Source organism: Ptiloglossa arizonensis, chromosome 8 (genome assembly GCF_051014685.1).
Source record: "Ptiloglossa arizonensis isolate GNS036 chromosome 8, iyPtiAriz1_principal, whole genome shotgun sequence".
Lineage (NCBI taxonomy): Eukaryota > Metazoa > Arthropoda > Insecta > Hymenoptera > Colletidae > Ptiloglossa > Ptiloglossa arizonensis.
In genome coordinates this window covers 10,267,823-10,281,946 of record NC_135055.1, presented here as the reverse complement: position 1 = coordinate 10,281,946, position 14,124 = coordinate 10,267,823, and the positions used below count along the sequence as shown (strand labels likewise).

General features: G+C 26.4%; 3 protein-coding genes across 6 annotated transcripts; 2 read left to right on the top strand and 1 right to left on the bottom strand.

Annotated features, from left to right (window-relative positions):
- Positions 1–1,277: 1,277 nt before the first annotated feature.
- Positions 1,278–3,530, bottom strand: Fer2lch (ferritin 2 light chain). Its single transcript, XM_076317451.1, has 4 exons — positions 3,381–3,530; positions 2,553–2,660; positions 2,192–2,469; positions 1,278–2,088 (listed from the first exon to the last, which is right to left on the bottom strand). Exons 2-4 carry the CDS (start codon positions 2,653–2,655, stop codon positions 1,798–1,800), a joined length of 672 nt encoding a protein of 223 aa, XP_076173566.1. The 5' UTR covers positions 2,656–2,660; positions 3,381–3,530; the 3' UTR covers positions 1,278–1,797.
- A 19-nt stretch (positions 3,531–3,549) lies between these two features.
- On the top strand, positions 3,550–7,272 carry Fer1hch (ferritin 1 heavy chain). The gene is made up of 5 exons (XM_076317452.1): positions 3,550–3,834; positions 6,156–6,274; positions 6,355–6,516; positions 6,626–6,766; positions 6,858–7,272. Exons 1-5 carry the CDS (start codon positions 3,765–3,767, stop codon positions 7,011–7,013), a joined length of 648 nt encoding a protein of 215 aa, XP_076173567.1. The 5' UTR covers positions 3,550–3,764; the 3' UTR covers positions 7,014–7,272.
- A 1,045-nt stretch (positions 7,273–8,317) lies between these two features.
- On the top strand, positions 8,318–13,397 carry LOC143149798 (aurora kinase C). 4 transcript variants are annotated; one of them, XM_076317449.1, is made up of 5 exons: positions 8,318–8,413; positions 9,470–9,628; positions 10,192–10,772; positions 12,375–12,900; positions 13,023–13,397. In XM_076317449.1, exons 1-5 carry the CDS (start codon positions 8,411–8,413, stop codon positions 13,122–13,124), a joined length of 1,371 nt encoding a protein of 456 aa, XP_076173564.1. In that variant the 5' UTR covers positions 8,318–8,410; the 3' UTR covers positions 13,125–13,397. The 4 variants fall into 4 exon arrangements, with proteins under 4 accessions (XP_076173564.1, XP_076173565.1, XP_076173562.1 ...); XM_076317450.1 differs by lacking the exon at positions 8,318–8,413 and adding an exon at positions 8,834–8,984; XM_076317447.1 differs by lacking the exon at positions 8,318–8,413 and adding an exon at positions 8,834–8,984 and having other exon boundaries at positions 9,430–9,628; positions 13,023–13,396.
- Positions 13,398–14,124: the final 727 nt, after the last annotated feature.

Here is a 14,124-nt window from a genome sequence, read left to right as displayed (position 1 = left end):
CACAATACAAAAAATAACATCAGGCAATAGCATGATAAAGTACATCTTTATTTGAATTATATTAAAGTTACAAAAACAGCAAGGCCTTATACTATGATATTTTAGACTGAATTAATTAATATACATAATACGCTTCTAATTCTTCTGCAATTACTGAAATATTCTTTCTACATTAATAGTATTTATTTATTATTTCAAAAATAAATAGTTTTAGCTCGACGATATAATATACAAAACAATTACTAAATGTTAAGAGATTGATTATTAGGTGATGCAAGTATATTTGAACTGCCTTTCATATAAAATTAGAAAATTTGTGCTTTATGAAACAGAATATAAAAATGCTTTTATATTACATATCGTAAAGCTACATATATTTTTGCCCATCAATAGAATGGTACAAAAAAAATTATACAACTATTTTTTACAAATATAAATTATAGGAATATTTTTCATTTTTTTATATTCTCGTATAAAAGTTAAATATTTTATTTTTCACAAATTAAATCCATTTTTATTAATGTTATAATTAATGCAAATTTTTATAATTAGAAGTAAGTTACTTGTCTAATACAAGTAAGTGATAATAAAAATGTTTTGTACGATTTAATATATTATATTTTATTAGGCACATTACTTATTAATCACATCATACTGAATTAAATTTTAATTTACTTTTATCTTAACAAATTTTAACAGCTTATACTTTTATTAATAAACAAAAAGTTGTTTATACAATTATTCTTTTTTTACAACTGACAATTACAACAGTGTCAGACATGAGAAATAATATCTATCTAATGTGCCTTTATTTTAGAGTTGATGGCTTAATTATATTATTATGTACTCTTTTTCTAAGGAAATAGTGATAGTATTAATTGTATATTTGTCTTCTATAATCATGTATGTAACTGAGATGATAAATTGTTCTATTACCATGTGCATATCAAAAACAAATATAGATTTACATAGAATTATATAGAATTAATCGTTTGAGTGCCAGAGCCGATCGTAAAAATGTATGCAGAGTCAAATAAGCGCTATAGTAGGCCCGCATTTTAGTTGTATAAAAAGTAGAAAATAAACTAAATTGTACAACCATTTTACAAGAGCTACCTTTAACTACTAAGTAATGACTTTAAATGATGAGACAAGGGAAGAAAACACGATCATGCTCACTGACGTTGTTTGCATGCAGCACGTTAGCACTCAAACAGTTGAATGTAACATACACAACCGGTGTGTGAAAATAAAAGTTAAAAATAAAATATTCTATGTTAATGTTTCCTTATGATATTTTATTATATATTCAATTTATTACAATGGAATCGAGATTTAACATAGTTTTTTCTTAACTCTAGATACTCTGTTTTCAGAAAAATACTTTTGAATTTTTTCAACTATTTTAAATAAATTTAAATCTTACTATCATTTCGAATGTTGCTTATCCTCATTTTTGATTTGATAATTAGTTTCTCAATTATGACTTTTAGTTTAAAATTGATCTTTTTGAAAAATGTTTTGAGTAATTTATTTTGATGTATGAACTTAATTTGTACTTATTGTATTGACACGAGAATTAAAAAAATTTATTAATAAAGTATGCACTTTATTGGACGAAACATGTCAAAAGAATAACATTATATAGTACATTCTTTAACTCTATATGTAGAACTTTGCATAACTAAAAGGGGAGTATACTTCTCTGTGAACAAAGGTTACTGATATAAAAAATTTTAATATTAATAATAAACATATAATTCTATATTATGTTTCTTTAACTTTGGTTGCAAATGTTTATAAACTTTTCTTAAGAATTTCATCAAACAAGAATATAGAAACAGAAGGATCACGTTCAGTTAATAGATCCTTCAAATCACTTGTGTAGCCTGCCAAGTCTCGTACACGTTCAGAATGCGATTCTAAGAACTTTTCTTCAATGTAATGAGCAATAGCTGCATCATGCTTATTATGAGGCTGTGCTAGAGCATGAATACGGAGTGCTTCATTGGCAAGAAGTTTCTGAGTGTCAAGTGCTTTAGCCAAGCTGTTAAGTTCATTTAATTCTACTACTCTGCTTTCTTTTGCCTGAGAAAGAAATATAATAAAATTACCCAGAAGTTTGTATATTGAATATTAAATTTTTATATAATGAAATTATATTATTGCATAGAAATAGAAATATACTTACAGATTTCTTGAAGCGTGGTAACTGATTGAAGTTCATTCTACCACCACGTTTGGCAATATATTTAATTAGATCTATCGCATCTTCCCATGTTTTGTCAGAATGTTTACGATATAATTGTTTGAATCCTTCACGTTGAGCCTCAAAATTCCCAAAATAAGTTGACATTAATAAAAATTCAAAGCTGGACTCTATATTAGCATTTACATATGATTGAAGATTAGCTTCAAGTTCATCAATTGCTCCATATTTTGCGTTACAATTTGGAACCAATGCACCATCTAAATATACAAATTACAATCAATTTATAAACTACAAATGAATTTTAATATATAATATTTCGAAGTATTAAATATTTTTATACCATTTGATGTGGGTCTTGTACTACAAGCTCCTTCCACATCATTATAGCAGAATTCAGCAGAGGCAACTGCCAAAAGAACTGATAATATTCCAAAGAACAACATACTTTCTGTAATTTTAAGTAATAAGAAAGATTAAACATAAGTGACACCTGTAGAGATAAATTATTAAAATAATGTATACAATTGATAATTTAAAAGTAACATCTAACAGTAGATTCAATTTGCTGTAAATATAAGTGTACAGATATTTAAATCTGTGAACAACATTTATATTCTAAGAAATATTATAATACAAAAATCTAATATTATACAAATGTTTTATATACATCATTTATCAAATATTAAAGTTTAATAAATGTAAGATAGATACAAAATATATAAGCATAGAATGATAGAAGATAAAATTGTGTGCAACTATTAGATACTATATTCAATAATTTCAATTAATTTATTGGGATATACTAACCGTTAACGCTAAGATCGAAAAAAGAGATAACAAAATAATATAGTCTAATTACTAATACAAGTTAAGCTAATACATTATAACCTAAGATCCAAAATAAATCGCTGATTTAAGTATAATCTGTAGACGTCACGAATCTATATGTGAAAAAAATTTGTATCACTGTAGATAACAGACCCTACACAGTGGTACCGTCGTTATTGCATTAAAATGCGCAGTACCCTTATGTACGATTGAAAAGGAAAAAAATAGAAGCAAAATTACATGTACCGCGATCGTATTGACTTTGCTTTTCTATTTGTACATTGAATTCATATAATTGTGTTGTAATGAACAGTGAAGTTAAATTGTTCATGTTACATACCTGTTCAAACGATGTGCTCGTTTAAAGGGAAGCAACGTGAATACTCTCGCTTCGACGTTCTTCCAACAATGAAAACTGAACAACACCGTTCGTTGGTAGTTTTCACACAGTCATAGTCAGCTGATACATAGAGCGCATGCGCGGTAGAAAGGGAATAGAAAATTCCAGTTACTCCCCGTCGATTAAAGTACGAATGGTACGCATTTGTTGGCCAATTATTAAATGATCGATGGCCGTACATCGTGTTTAGTTCACGTACGTTCTCTTATCTAGCTTCAGTAAAAGTAGCCTTCTATACCAGTGCGTATAAAGGTTGCTCCCGAAACACGCAATAACAAGTACTCTTGCGATTTTTTCAATTATAACCTCTGAAAGCAATCAACGATGAAGCTGCTTTACTTCTTTCTCGTCGCTTTTCTTTGCATCAGTGGATCTCTAGGAGATGGACTTAAATGTAAGCCTATCATTTATTTTTTAGCTATATTTCTTGTGTCTGTGACATTTTTATATAGAAACATCAATTAAGGTTAATGTACTTCCCGATAGATCCCATTGTTCTGTACCCTTCCTGTTTCTAAGATCAATGTTGTCCTTGAAAAGTTCATTTTGCGTCACTTGAGAACATGCCAAATGTACAGGTATGAAATATTTATTAATGTTGAACTCTCTAAATTATAGCCTAACACTGCTGTAAAAAAATATTAAAGTCTAATTTGGTCATTTTAAACGTATAAACTTGACGCGCAATATTCTTTGTCATAAATCGTTTTTGTATAACTAGTCATTTTAAATATTAAAGATATATTAAACAAATTTTTTGCATATTTAACTGGTAAAATATCAAATTCAAATGGCATTATTAGAACTAAAAGTTACATGACCCTAAGAGTAAATGATAGTGACTTGTTATTGTAAACATTGTTAAAGTTTCTTTCATGTTGAGTTAATAAAGCACTATCTCATAGTTTGTTTCATATAATTATTTGCACAATAAGGTTTGAATTACTACTTTTCCTTATATTTTAAAACCATAATTCTTTACATAAACTTCTGTAAAAAAACAAAGACATTGTTATTTTGATTTTTATGTCTTTCATGTTATTTGCATAATTTATTAGCAATGATATACTCTTTGTGACGGAAACTTTATATTTGTTAGTCACCATGTGATTTTATAGTTTTTCCTTGTGTCGATATTTACATTTATAGACATTATCAGATATTTATCACTCTGGAAATTGTGTAAATGAGTGAACTTATGATGCAATCTGTATGATTCATGATTCATGATTCAATTACATTGTTCATTTTGTTCTATTCAATTGCTTTATTTGTGTGCATTTTTATGTAATTAACTCTGTAACAATTAAAACAGTTCTTTGCAATGTTTATTTAAAATGTTTCATCAACATTAGTGTTTATGTTTCATATATCATATGACATCATCAATGTTTTTAATAATCTTTTGACCTAATTAAAAATAATGACTTCAAATATGTAGATAAAGATAATTTGTAGTAAAATATTATTAATGAAAAGATATTATTAAAGTTACCAATAAATATCAATTGAAAATAAAATAATCATATTTGATTATTTCCATTTTACTTCTCATTATAAATTTAGTTAATCTACATAATGTAAAAAACTTGCAATGTAAAATTTTTTATTGCATGAAATTTAGTTTAATGACATTTGTTTACTATATGCAATTACTTGAACTTATAAAATTGTTTTAAGAAAATAAATTAAATTAAATATTATGCATTTTTTATATATATTTTCATCATTTATGATCATTAGTATTTACTCTATGAATAGTTTTTCATAGAAATGATTTGATTAAAAATTTGAAAGTTGCAGAATGAACTAAAGATTATTTTGTATAAGACACTTTTGGAATGTACTAATTATTGTATTAGTCATTATGGACAATCTTGTTTGCAGGGTGATAAAATTTGATAAGCTTTACGTGACAATGTGAACGTATTGATTACTGCATGTTCTAAAGTCCATATTGAATATATATGTGTTCTATACTCTTCTGGGAAGTTAGATAATTCATTTGAAACCACTGTATACTATCAACTTCCTTCCATATTGTTTTATTATGAACTTCTACTTAAATTTAAAAAACTATTAACATTATTATTAACAATTACCAATTTCGTTTGTCGTTTTATCAATATTATATTATAAACAATATATTTATTTCTTTAAATAATTATAATATATATTATAAGTATTTATTTTAATATATTTACAAATTAAATTGTATGAAAGTTATAAATACATATTTTCTACATTAATATATCATATTGTAGGGGAACTAGAGATAACAAACAAAATGAAGTGCTAAAAAAATAATGATAATTGAAGTAATCTAGTCTTACACGCCTTTGTAATTATGAGAGATATAAAAATATAATCTTATCTACAATAAAAATTCTTATTACAACTGATAAACATCACAATTCTATTATTTTTTGAAATTATAGTAATTTCTTTAATAGTTTTTTACAATATAAGTCATTTTATAAATATACTTACATCTATTTACAATATTGTAAAACAATGTAGTAGTATTTGATTTTAATGTGGAAATAAATATATCATATAGAACACATTTTATAGAAGAAAATATGTTATTTTTAGGTGTTTGCATTTATTTGTATTTATAGATTATGCAATTATGATAAAGATTTTTTTGTAACACACCGAATTGTATTTAATTTATTACTAACGATGAATACTATTATCTATTCATATTTGTAGGTACACTTAAGCCAGCAGACATACCAAAGTTATGGTTGGACATGGTCGAACCATGCACAAAAGTTTTAGAATCCCAAGTTCAAACTGAAATTGAAGCTGCTATGACTTACCTTGCAATGGTGATTATAGTTACTTTCATTATTTTATGTAATCGAAATTATACTTTAATATATATACTGTATACTACATCTCGTTATAGGGTGCTCATTTTGCTCGTGACACAATCAATCGTCCTGGATTTAGTAAATTCTTTTTCAATGCTGCTAATGAAGAAAGAGAGCATGCATTAAAAGTCATTGAATACTTATTAATGCGTGGTCAGCTTACAAATGATGTTGGCAAACTTTTGAAATTCCCTTTGGTATGTAATGTAATTCTATTTTTATCTATAAGCTGCATAGTTGTAGTTATAGTCTAATACTGCACATTAGTAATTTAGTGAAATAAAAATATATAAACATCATTTCTAGAAACCACAAAAAGAAAATTGGAAGAGTGGTCTTGAAGCTCTTACAAATGCTCTTGATTTGGAAGCTCGAGTTACACGCAGTATTCGCAACATTATTATAACATGCGAAAATCCAAAAACTGCCAACTTCAATGATTACCATGTAAGTAAAATTATTCATACTCTTATATATGTACAAAAAAATTAATGGTTCAAACTTTTTAAATTGTAATTAATAAATTGTTTAATTTTAGTTGGTAGACTACCTCACAGGAGATTTCTTAGATGAGCAATACAAAGGACAGCATGATCTTGCTGGAAAAGTCTCAACATTGGGTAAAATGATGGCAACACATGGACCGTTAGGAGAATTCCTATTTGATAAGAAACTTTTGAACAATGAACTTTAATTCATATTTGATGAACAAAATCTTATTCCAATAAATGTATATGAAATTATGGCCATATTTAGAATGAAACATGTAACTTAGTTTGGTTTAATTATACTTTGATACAAGAAATATAAATTTTATTCCATATAGAATATTTTTCTAAATATGGTCTGTAATATAGACAAACAAGAAACCCTATTTACAAATGTTTGTTAATCTGTAATAAATATATTACTCATACTAAATGAAATAAATATTTTAAGATTCATATAAAAATTGTAAATGAATTGTTTATTATATTCATTAGCATGCATGCAAAATGGCAATATAAAATGTTATTAATACATATAAGTAGAAAATAATTTTACAATAATATAAACTTTCTATAATTGAACAAAATATATCAAAAGTATGTAACTTTAAAACAGAAATGTTCAAAGAAATATACAATACAATTTACATCATGAACATCATTATTTTACCATTATACAGAAATATTCTGTATGTTTCATCAATACAAAAGACACAATGTTAAAGCAATTTAAAATGTAATTTATTTTATATAAAAATATGTTACAAAGTGTACAATTTATAGAAATATTTTATATTCTGTATTACAAAATAACATATTATAAACAATAATATAAATGAAAAGAATAATAAATAATTGTTAATATTGGACAATAATTTATCGTATCACTGACTAATAAATTATGTATTTATTATTACATGGAATGAATAAAAAAAACGTATTTTCTTTCTTGTATCTTACTCTTGAATGTTCACTGTAACAAATGCATAGTTTCTTTTTCTTTGTGCAATTTTACATTGGAATAACTTATTCTTTTTTGAAATTAGCAGTTTTTTTATCTCATAACATCCACACAACTCAAAAAATGTTAAATAATGACAAACTATGTGTACACTTAGATAGAAGCTATTAGTTTCAACAAAGGTTTTATGATCGTTTATCCCCTTCTAGGGCCAACTGTGACAAACTTTTCGTTAGTCCTGATGGTATTCTGGAGCCACTGTGATTTGTCACTTTGTTAGTTACCTATCCTTAATTTGAAAAGGCAGGAAGGAGTTTTTAGACTTGATCCGATCATGTTGCCACTCACTTAAATATAGCTAAATAATTAATCATGTTTTTGACTTAATTTTTATAGCAGTTGGACTATCAAAGATTGTTATCATTGAAATACAGTTTGTGTTATCTCATTTAGTTCAATTAGTTCTTTCCATTGAGAAATGTGGTTCTTCAAACTTTGAAATTCTTAGTTGGCACACGTTATGCAAACACATTCAAAACTAGAATGATTTGATCAACCAAATTTTTGATTTATTAAATATATTTCATTGCATTTTGAAAATCAATTTCAATATATTAAATTATAGTTATATATTTTAGTTAAATGGTATACAAAAATATCAAAATATTTTGAAAATTATTTATAGCGAAAAGAACTAGTTTGTATTTATTAAAAATAATATAAATCCGCTTACACTTATTTCTATCAAGATAAACTCTATATAATTACAATTTACCTAAAAACAAGTCATGTTATTATTAAAAGAATTGTTTTCGTGTAGATTGTAATTTATCTAGATAAAAATGAGAGTAAACGGAATTACATTATTTTTAATAAATACAAATTGGTTATTTTCGCTATAATTAATTTTCAAAATATTAATGATTATTACAAATATAAAATTAAACTCATTTTTTCATTACGAGAAACTTATCGAAGCAGTGATAGTAAACAGAAACGAAAACATTTTGTTTTTTAATAGCTAACATTTGATTAGAAAGCTATGCCAATGACACAGTATTTTTTCTCACTCGATCTCGCTACGATCGCCATTGATCTTTGACGCCGTCTTCGGCCGATGACGATTTTTACTTGCAATCATATGAGAGGGAATGGACTACGAAAGTAGCGAGGATGTAAACACACTGTACCTTTTTTTCGTGGATGGATAATATATGTAAGCATAAATGTTTCTAGTCTGTGCTCGGAAAGCAAAATTAAATCATGCTATTATGCTGCGTTGGGTTTTTATCTGACCTAAACTATACAATAGGAACAACCGCTAGTAGCTGATAGTTCGCTCTTATTCCAATGCCTTCAATGCACAATACATGAAAGAGTAGAACGAGCCCTACCATACTAGATATCTTCTTCCATTTTTTTCAGTAAAGGATTTAGGGAATAAAACTCATGACTTTATGTTATATGAAAACAGCCTTTAGACGAGCCGAATTTTCGCGATGCAGGATTGTCATTATTTTTATTTAAATGGTTACTGTATGTCCTTCTTCATTGTAGCTCAAACTTTATATAAATTATTCCACATTGATATGCACCTCATTTCATTTTATCTTATGCTCTTTATTAATTTTTTAAAACTTTTAAATAATTTTTATAAATAGTCAAATGGGTGATCATACAGTCCCCCTTTCACTTGATCAGAAAACTTTCAACCCTGTTTTCGTCGCGCATGCGTCAAATACCGACTTGTTACACGCTACTTCAACCAATCACAAGAGAGTGAGCAAATTCGTTATTTTGAAACAAGAGACAATACAAAACACGACATTTTTGGAAAGAATTGGAATTTCTTCCATTGACGTAAGTATTTCATTTATTATTTGTTACTTTTATATAGTATAAAACTTTTTTAAGTGATTCCACACAAAACAGATCACTGATTGTTATAGACTGTGATGTGCAATGTTCTAGGTAACGAAGTGAATTCATTCATAATTTTCGTGTTACAAACATATCTTTACGGTTTAAAAATAATTTATTCAGAAAGGCTCAGAAAGATCCTTCTCAATTAAAATAAACAAAATTAACTCAATTATAGGTAAAAATCACAAACTTTGATGATCCATATTTTTTAAATAAATTCGAAACAGTTACAAACAATTCGAACTTTCTATTTTATCAAAATTTTTGTCGCTAAGTGCAAAAAGTAATAAATTTGTCGTAAGGTGGGCCGTATTTAATCTTGAATATATTTTATAAGTATCTAAACATAAAACTTGAATGTATCCAAGACTTGACTGGTTACATACATTACATACGTTACATACATTACATACTAAATTTGTATGTAAAGTTAGACCCTTAATTAATTGATATTTTTTAAAAGTACTTCTACACAGTATTCATATTATTTTTAATTGCAGGTGGTACTTGCAGTTTTAGTAATGCTGAAAAACAAAAAAACTAATCCTCAACCACAACAAATAATTTCAGAAGCATGTAACAATTTTACACAACTAAAGATATCTAAAGTGACATCTGTATTATGTGAAAACACATCGAATAATATTGAAAACTTAAGTACCACCATAGATTACTGTGATCCTTCTTTGACAAATAATAAGTTAGACGAAAACAATACAAAAGAATCTACAGAATTGATGCCACCACCAAAACTGCCTTTACCTTCTAAAGCAGTAGTATCTATACAAAATAAAACTGATGGAAATGATAAAGAAAATAAAAATGATAGAAACTTAGATGCTGAGAAAAGCAAAGAACAGAACAATATGAAAAGTAAAAACCAAAGTGAAAAGAAATGGATCTTAACAGATTTTGATATTGGACGTCCATTAGGAAAAGGAAAGTTTGGAAATGTTTATTTAGCTAGGGAGAAGAAATCAAAATTCATCATTGCTATGAAAGTGTTATATAAAGCACAGATAGATAAAGCTGATGTAGAACATCAAGTTAGGAGAGAAATAGAAATTCAGACACATTTGAGGTAACATTCTAATAATTCATAGTTTATAATAATTATTAAATGTTTTTTTATAAAAGTATCAATAACATAAAATCTATTTAGATTATTCTAAGCAGTCTAATATATTTTAGCAAATCATTTCAAATTTTGTTGAAACTTGGATATGTTGTAGTTTTCAGCCAGACATTATGTTGTTATTTAATCAAATAACATCACAGAAATTGTTCAATTGGATGACTGCTAATATTGGGAAAATTAATTTTAATTTTAATTCAATTACAAGAATGCAACAAACATTTAGAACAAATATTATAGAGACATAGACTAGTTGTTATTCATATATACCAATAAACATATTGTGTTGGCTAAAGTCTACTTTTACATCCAAATATTAAAAATAAATAAAATTATAAGTTAAGCAATTAAAATATCAATTGTATATTCAATTAGATATTATTTGATATGGTAGAACATTTACTCATTAACTTAATTTTGTCACATCCTATTTTATTAGGATGGAAGACTACTCACCACTTTCTCATGGTTTCCATGGAATGGTGATAACTTAAATGTTTCCAATAAGTGCCATCGACATAGAGTAAGTTCTCACTATCTATTTAGTGCATTCTACAATGCACGGGTTGTATAACAATTACTGGTATAATTATCTGGCCACTAGTATTGTATGATTTGAGTGGTGAACTTCAATATAGTATACAATAAATATCCCACTATAAACAAGACAAATAGAGTTATATTCTCAATTTTTCGAATTTTTAAATAACTACTTGAAAATTATATTTGTTTAAAAGAATTGTAAAAGAAATTTTTTTAATTGAAATAATTTGTATATGATACTCATATCTTCACTGTATACATTTAAAGTCCATTCTCATCCGTTTGTTAGTTTAACAGTTATAATTTATTGAAAAAAAGTTAACACTATACTTCAAACTGTTGTAACAGTGATATTTTTTAAAGTTTTGAAAAATTTGAAATGTGTTTAAATATCGCTAAAGACTATAATATATCCAAATTTCAGCAAATTCTAAAATGGTACATTAAAAAGTGTCTAATTTCAGGTAGAATGATTCTCTACAGTATACCCTGTTCATATCCAATCAATTTTTTCTATGTAAAATAACAAACATTTTTGTTTATTCAGCTCATTTTTATGAGTAATGAAAAGTTAATGAGGGTTATTCATTAAAAAGAAGTCCAAACACGACTTCATTCATCTATTTTTAATTATACCTTGTCGGATATTTTTCGGAAATAATTTAAATAATGGATTATTAAAAATAATTTGAAATCGTATTTGGACCAATTTTCGTTGGATCCATTAATAATATCCTCATTGAGATATAATAAAAAATATGAAAATAAAAATCTTTGTATCATTTTTAACTGCCAATCAATAATCATAAAGTAATTTGAAATTTATTCACTGTTGCTCTACTAATACATACTCTACAACACTCCCAAATACAAGCAAATGGATCGACTCGATTTGGTCGGATATTAGCAAAGAACACTGTATTTAATTGTTTAAATATCTTAGTTGCAAAAATTTGATAGTATTATAATACATCAAATAACTAGTTACTTATCTTTTATATACAGACATCCAAATATTTTAAAAATGTATGGCTATTTCCACGATGACAAGAGGATATACTTAATTTTGGAATATGCCCCAAATGGAGAACTATTTAAAGAATTAAATGCTCAACCAGAAAACCGTTTTGACGAAGTTAGAACAGCCACTTACATATCTCAGTTAGCAGATGCCTTAATGTATTGTCATAGTAAAAAAGTCATACACCGTGATATCAAGCCTGAAAATTTATTACTTGGAATAAAGGGTGAATTAAAAATGGCAGACTTTGGATGGTCTGTTCACGCCCCTTCTTCTAGAAGAAACACTTTATGTGGCACTTTAGATTATTTGCCACCTGAAATGGTTGTTGGGAAAACCCATGATCACACTGTGGATTTATGGGGACTTGGGGTGCTTTGTTATGAATGTTTAGTTGGTATCCCACCTTTCTTAGCTGAATTCCATAAAGAAACATACATGAAAATCAAGAAAGTCCAATATAAGTTCCCAGACTTTATTAGCGAAGGTGCTAGAAATTTAATATCTAAGGTGAATTGTATTTTTACCTTTAAAAGATTTTATTAAAACGAGAATAAACAAATTAACAGACATTAGTATTATTACATGAAAATATTTCAACATTTATTGACTTTTAATTTTTTCTCTTCCAGTTATTAGTTGTTGATCCAGATAAAAGACTGCCATTAGAAGATGTATTAAGACATTCATGGATTGTACAAAATCGAACTACAGAACCACATATTCAGTTGTGAAATTTAGTCCACATTTTACTGTTTGACATTTTATAAAAGGTAAACTATGAAATAGAAGTTTGAGTCGATATTGCTACAATTGCATTTATTATAACAAATTACGTGAAAAAAAATAATCTTAGATATTTCTTATATTTTCTTAATATTCGTACCTTATGTATAAAACAAAATATTTACTATTTAATTTGAGATGGGATATTATATACACATTTTTTAGGACTTACATTTCGTTAATAATTTCGTGTTTATCTAATGTAACCGTTATTTTTAAAAATATAAACTTCATGTAATCAGCCTTTAAAATTTATTCATTTACTTAAATTTTTAAAAATTACTACAAAACTAAATTTTCGCAATTTATTTGTACTAGACTGCAATGTAAATGGTAAGAAAACTCTGTACGTGTTTTAACAATGAAACAATTGTTTGAAATAAAAACAAAATGCACAAAACAATCATGTGATATTCAATTTTCGAAATATTAATAGAATATTGCGAAAAATCAATTTTACATTTACATAATTAAATACCTTCATAAATGTGACATATCCTATGAGCTGTTGTATAAAAATGGAGACAAAATGTAACGATGAGTATAATAATTTTCGTTTTTAAGTGATAATTTTTATTCTGGATTTACATGATGACGAATCAAATTTTATTCTCAAATGAAAACTTTTTTATTTGTTATTATAACTTTTTAAGAATTTTACCAATATATTGATGAGGTTTTCCCGATAAAAATAAATTCAAACACGACTTTATTCATACCATTTTTAATTATACGTACATGGTTGAAATTTGTTCAGAAATGATTCTTATTAACTTATTTTTATTGCAAAAACCTCATCAATCCATTGACAATACTCTCATAAAGTGAGAAAAAATATAATGAAAAATATATAAATTTTGATTTTATATTAATGTAGTTATTTTATATAGTTTAGTTTTATATTAGCAGTATCGCATTAAATAATCGGTCACTGAGCGTGTATAATGA

Coding starts and splice junctions, on each gene's coding strand:
- Fer2lch (XM_076317451.1), bottom strand. CDS start 2,655: ATGTTGTTCTTTGGAATATTATCAGTTCTTTTGGCAGTTGCCTCTGCT. Junction 2,470..2,552: donor TACAAGACCCACATCAAATG/GTATAAAAATAT, acceptor TTGTATATTTAG/ATGGTGCATTGGTTCCAAAT. Junction 2,089..2,191: donor TACCACGCTTCAAGAAATCT/GTAAGTATATTT, acceptor TTTCTTTCTCAG/GCAAAAGAAAGCAGAGTAGT.
- Fer1hch (XM_076317452.1), top strand. CDS start 3,765: ATGAAGCTGCTTTACTTCTTTCTCGTCGCTTTTCTTTGCATCAGTGGA. Junction 6,275..6,354: donor CTATGACTTACCTTGCAATG/GTGATTATAGTT, acceptor ATCTCGTTATAG/GGTGCTCATTTTGCTCGTGA. Junction 6,517..6,625: donor AACTTTTGAAATTCCCTTTG/GTATGTAATGTA, acceptor CATCATTTCTAG/AAACCACAAAAAGAAAATTG.
- LOC143149798 (XM_076317448.1), top strand. CDS start 9,434: ATGGGTGATCATACAGTCCCCCTTTCACTTGATCAGAAAACTTTCAAC. Junction 9,629..10,191: donor TTGGAATTTCTTCCATTGAC/GTAAGTATTTCA, acceptor TTTTAATTGCAG/GTGGTACTTGCAGTTTTAGT. Junction 10,773..12,374: donor GAAATTCAGACACATTTGAG/GTAACATTCTAA, acceptor TTTTATATACAG/ACATCCAAATATTTTAAAAA.